Source organism: Pistacia vera, unplaced genomic scaffold, assembly GCF_008641045.1.
Source record: "Pistacia vera cultivar Batoury unplaced genomic scaffold, PisVer_v2 Contig211, whole genome shotgun sequence".
NCBI lineage: Eukaryota > Viridiplantae > Streptophyta > Magnoliopsida > Sapindales > Anacardiaceae > Pistacia > Pistacia vera.
Genome location: NW_022196015.1, coordinates 1,011,034 through 1,017,033, shown reverse-complemented (window position 1 = coordinate 1,017,033; position 6,000 = coordinate 1,011,034). Strand labels below are relative to the sequence as shown.

The following is a 6,000-nucleotide window of genomic DNA, read 5'->3' as shown; positions in this document are numbered from 1 at the left end:
TACAGACCCTTTTCCAATTTTTCCTTCAAGTATAGCATCTTGGCGATTAGCTTCCGCATAAACCATAGCATAAACAACTTGTAAATCTGGAAGTGGTTTGGTAGCAAGCACACGACCTCGAACCCCATCTAATTGTAGATCAAGACTAGCCAAAAACATATACACACATTGGGAATTAACCTTAGTGATATATTTCACAATATCATTGGTACACTCCATAGTACAGTCATCAATATCATCAAGTTCCTGCAATATTTTCTATAGTTTGCCAAAATAAGAAATAACAAAACCTCCGTTCTGGCAAACAGAAATTACTTCGTAGTGTATTTGATAGAATTTTGATGCATCCTGGTCGATCAAATATGTTTGTTTGGAAGCCTCCCATACTTCCTTCACCATAGCTAACCAAAGGAAGAGAGATCTAATGTCCTTTGTCATTGCATCAAGGAGCCAAGATATAACCAAGCAGTTTTCATCTTCCCATGCTTCATATTCCTCCGAATGAACATCTTTTGGTGCAACCTTAGTACTTGAAATAAAATCCCAACATTTCTTCCCATGGATCTTATTTTGAGCGTTCAAAGACATCTCAACATAATTGGTACCATCAAGTCGTTCCGGAGTGATTAGAGAAGAAGTTTCCTACATATAGAATCCAGTCGATATAGTAGTAGGTTCATTCTTCTTTAGGGAATCATTACTACTTTCTTCTAAATCACCCATAGCAGTAAAAATGAAAAAAAACTTCACAACGGAATGATATGAACAAAAACAATAATTGTGAACAAAGGACCAAGCTTCAATTCCTAGGGTAAAGAAGAGGAGATTGAAGGAGACTCTGATGCAATGTCAAGAAACAGAACTGTGGAATAATTTCTTGATATCTTCCATTCATTGTAATTCTACAATATATAGGCTAGATACAAGAACATTTACAAGGAAAGAATAAAAGAATTAATTACAGATTATAAAAAAAATCCTATAATTATGAAAGAAATAATATCCTATAATTAAAAATATTGAACATATCAATCTCTTAATTATAGGATATTCTAGCAGACATCACCTATTGAACCTGTTAACCCTGGACCTGACCAATTTGCCAGGTTTTGCTCTGGGTTGGTTTTTAAAACATTGGTTTTGGTCATTTTTTAATTTATTTATGAAACTGTTATGGAGAATTTGATTAAAAGTGCAGGGTTTCCAAAAACATAGACTTTCATAACTGTAACTGATTTTTTTTTCTCCTATATAAGTATAATCCATGTTATCTTTTGTTTGTGGAATTTACACAAGCACCAAATTTTAATAGATATTTAAGCAATTACTTATTATTATGTAAGAAGACGTAATAGATTTTAATATAAAATTAAAATGCAATACATCTTAATTATTGGCAATTCATTTAAAAAAAGAAAGAGAAAAACTCTAATCACTACTTGTGACCATCTCCCTACATATGTGCGATGGGATTAACAAGTAATGATAATACGCGATCTTTAGTCTCGCGATCTTGGATACCATGTCCATCCCCATGTTGGTACATGCATTGAGCCATCCGGGCGAGATTCATTGCAATTTCAATAAAAGTAGTGTTCGACAAGTGAGGATTTTCAAGCCGTTCTCTATTCATCTTCATCCATATTTCAGTAATCATTTCTTGTATGTGTTCACGAGCGTCTTCTTCAGATGCTCCAGTTTCATGCATGTAACATTGGATAGATTTTGCAACATCTCCTCTCTTCAACTCGTCCTAAATACGAGAAAAGTAGATTTTTTTTTTTTTAATTTATAATCAAGAAGAACTGAAAACTGTAACTAATAAATCAATTCAAGAGATTGTGGCATGTTACTTACGGATGATGTTCCCAAGTCGTCTGCAAGTCGTAATATTATTGCTGACCAACGAATTATATTGCTATATTCTTCCAAGGATTCTAAGGCCTCATTTGTTATTGGATTTGTAACGAAAAAATAAGCATGCACTAGAATTACAGGAGCAGATATAGAAATCCATGCATTGTCAATGTATTCTGCAAGGAAAGGGATGTATTCACTATGGTACCACTTTGCCTCCAATAAATAACATTTACATATATCTGCCCACTGAAACAATTTACAATGATTTTAATGAGTTAAAATAAAAAATATATAAATCTACAACATGAGCACTTTTATGTTAATATTCTATAAGAAAAAAAACTTTACCGCTTTCGTTAGGTAAGGAATAATGTTAACTCCTTGTTCTTTGAGAGCGTCAAAACCCATTTCGTTTATGGCATTATAAAGAGCAAGAAAACATATCTTCATGTATTGTGGAAGTTGCTCCATTGCTTTGATGTCCCATCTACGTTAGAATAGATGCAAATTTTATTATAAAAATTTAAAAAAAAAAATTTCCAGATACTTTGGAGTTAAAATATGTATCAAATCTACCAAATATATGGCCACGAACCTTTCAACAACATCTGTAAAGAGCTCAAGTTCATCCAAGGTACCATAGACGTCATAGACATCATCAATTGTTGTAATTAAAGCATTGACCTTTGTGGACATCCTCCTACAATATCCAAACTCAGGTTTGAATATCACCCCCACAGTCCATAAGAAATTCTCCATCAACCTGTCCCTTGCAAAACTTAATTTCTCTCCAAGACCCGTATTCTTCCACCACCTTGTATATATAATAACATATATGAGGACAAGAAACCTTTTAGCAAGATAAGAAGTTCCTACTTTTAGTATATTAAGCAAAGTTAGACTTTATGTGGTCTCAAATTAACTAGATTCTTACCTTGATGAATATTTTAGATCGTCTTGATGTGTTGCTTGTACCATGTTGTAATCCAGTTTCGCAAGCTCAAGCAAGATATTTTTCATGTCAGGTCTTGCCTCGTATACATCTATGAACCACCTGGCCTCCAATCTTAGCATCCTCCAATTCAGTGGAAGCTCCAATGCATGGCTCACTAGTGTGGCAAGATATTGATCTTTGTTATCCCTCACATATTCCTTAAGATATGAGGTTGTAAAACCTCTAACATCGTGGAAGATCACATTCTCTTCATCTTTCAAAAGAAATGCAGCTTCGTACAAAGATAAAATTCCTTTGCAATCTTTCACGAAGTTTCCCTTCTTATCCCTGAAATTATTGAAAATTTCTGGTAGAAGAGAGAAAGAAACAAAGAAATAGCCGATCAATTAATTTTTCCATGATGTTGAACTGAAAAAGAATCTGATAAGCAAAGTATCAATTAATACCGGGAAAAAAAAATAATATATATTAATATATATTATATCTATATATTATATATATATATATATATATATAAGCTCAAATGCATTTCCAAAGTATTAATTATACTGCCTGGAGATTTGACTATGATCGATTTCTTTTCAAACGTTTACTGTGTTACAGAAGAATATATGTACCTGTAGGTACATCATAACCATGTTGTCTTAAGAGTCTAAATTCAAGAGCTACGGCATATAAACTTTCTTGCTTTTGCTTATAATTGTCGATATTATTGTTGTATATCGCATTCAGAATTCTCCTTATTTCATTCTCAAAGTGATAAGATACTCCAAGTCTTTGCAAGTCATCAATGAGCTCCAATTGATGTACAGAATCCACCGCGGTATGCAGCATCAGCCTCACTTCTTTCTTCAGTTTTTCGACTCGTTTGGCAAAGGGTTCTCTCTGCAAAGTAAATGTTTCCGTCAGCTAATTAATTTTGAAAATTATGATTACAGATACATGCTTCTACAGCTACAAGTAATAATATTGACAATAGATTAATACCCTATAGTTACTCCCAAGTGATTGAACAAAGTCAAAGGGCCAGATGGACGGTTGGTAATTGGCTGATCGCCTAGTAATATTTTCATCAGACGTTCTGGTGGCAGCCATACATTGGAAAACTAATCTACCACTAGGAACAGCGAAGTTCCTGGATGAACCAAAGTCTACGAATCGGCTTGTAGGTGGCAATCTTTTGAAAGTGACTGAAGGCATTGAAGTGAGCTGATAAAGAGCCATTTAGGAAGATTTTTCAAGACAACTGTGCGGGATTTCTGACGAGATTAAGAAATTTGAGAAAATGATTCTAGTGTTGAGAGGAATGACTGCGACTATATGTATACACCATGGATAGAATGTCTGATTAATTTCTATATTTAAAACACCAGTTTTTAACGAATTAAAAATATTATAATTTTAACAGATTAAATCCCTGTCTCTTTCCTGGAAATATGACAAAAAAACATGTTGTGGACTACTTTGGAGCTTACATACGTGGATTCTAGCTCTTTTGTTTTACTCGTGAACTAGTTGTTTACCTTATGTTTCACATGTGTTCCCAGTTCCTCTATACTATCACGTGGTGAAATTCAATAGTATTTTCATGTTTTAATTGTTAAATTATAATCATTTGAAGCAAAAATATAAGGGAATTAGGAGGCATCTGTTTAGAATGTGGTGTCAAATTCAATCTAAATTAGCATTGCATCAGTATATAGGTTTTCTTAAAATGTTTCTGTGTAGAATTATTTTTCTTTAGGAATACAATTAGGAATTGAAAAATAATTGTATTAGGTATTAAAATAAAATTCATATTACGATATAAGTTTGAAGTCAGATTAGGAATAGTATCTCATGTATATTACTTGTAAAAAGGAGTTAAACCCTAAAGTGAGACAATTGAATAGAATAAAAAACAGAGCCACGATTAGATAGTGAGAGTCACCAAAGAGAGGTTTTAAGAGAGAGCTAATTTGTTAGGCCTATAATTTTTCTTCTTCTTATAGTGAAATTTCATAATGGCAAAGTGGGCATAACTCTCATACAGAGAATGAATTATTATAAATCTGCTGTTTGTGTGTGTGGTTTATTTATTTGTCATTTGTTCACTCTAATATAGATTCAGGATTTGCTAGCATTCGATTAAATTAAATCCCCACAACAGCTTCCACTAACAAACGACCAACAACAAACTACTGATCAATCTAGCAGCTTCCACTAACAAACAACCAACAACAAACTACTGATCAATCTAGCAGCTTCCACTAACAAACAACCAACAACAAACTACTGATCAATCTAGCAGCTTCCACTAACAAACAACCAACAACAAACTACTGATCAATCTAGCACATGGTGGAATTTTAATTTAGAAAACTATTGTAAGTTATTTGTCAACTCATGAACCTAGAGTGGTAAGTCTCAATCCTGGTATGATCACCTCACCTTGTCTTAGCACATTCATTCTGTTTAACTTCCAGTATGACCACCTCATGTTTAAGGTGATCACTTTCCTTTATATTGGTTATCTGCAGTATTGAGTGAGCCCCTCTGAGTTGGAATAATCACCTTGTGATCCAATTCCAACCAATTTGCAACAACAAAACACAACAAAATATGCCCTAAATTCAAGCTTAAATTCGGCCAAATACACAGAAGAGCAATGTCACACTTACTTGCAATTTTGGGTTAAGACAAGTAGAAAACACTTCAAGCATAAAGGAATTCTCCACCAACTTGAATTGATTCACCACCAAATCTCCTTGTCAAGACTTGGATAAAGAAATCACAACAAGAACATAAAGTTCTCTCAATGGTTAAACCAAATTTTTGATATTTCATAAAAACTAACTATTACAAGGAGAATAGTTGCCTTTATATAGGCAATTACAAGGTTAAAAGAGTAATCAACAAATACAATACAAGAAAATGAAAATAATAAATATTACACAAATAATTACAAGCCTTTCATTCAAAAACAAGGCCATACCTATTTAATGCAAAAGGGACATGATTCCCTAATTCTAGGATCCATATCTTTAACCACCCCATTAGTTGAAAAAAACTCACTTTATTAGCTCAAAGCTTGATCAATGATCCTAATCAAGTCTACTAATAAGGGTGTAAGAGTTTGGGCCTTGAAGATCTTGCAAATGGATCCAATAAGGGTTCATGTGAGCTCTCCCTTTTGGAATGAGACT

At 33.4% G+C, this 6,000-nt stretch overlaps 1 protein-coding gene across 1 annotated transcript; it reads right to left on the bottom strand.

The window, feature by feature from the left end:
• Positions 1–1,388: 1,388 nt before the first annotated feature.
• On the bottom strand, positions 1,389–4,133 carry LOC116129368 (terpene synthase 10-like). The gene is made up of 7 exons (XM_031415113.1): positions 3,803–4,133; positions 3,433–3,700; positions 2,795–3,161; positions 2,456–2,674; positions 2,209–2,347; positions 1,858–2,106; positions 1,389–1,753 (listed from the first exon to the last, which is right to left on the bottom strand). The coding sequence occupies exons 1-7, from the start codon at positions 4,037–4,039 to the stop codon at positions 1,454–1,456; spliced, it is 1,779 nt and encodes a 592-aa protein (XP_031270973.1). The 5' UTR covers positions 4,040–4,133; the 3' UTR covers positions 1,389–1,453.
• Positions 4,134–6,000: the final 1,867 nt, after the last annotated feature.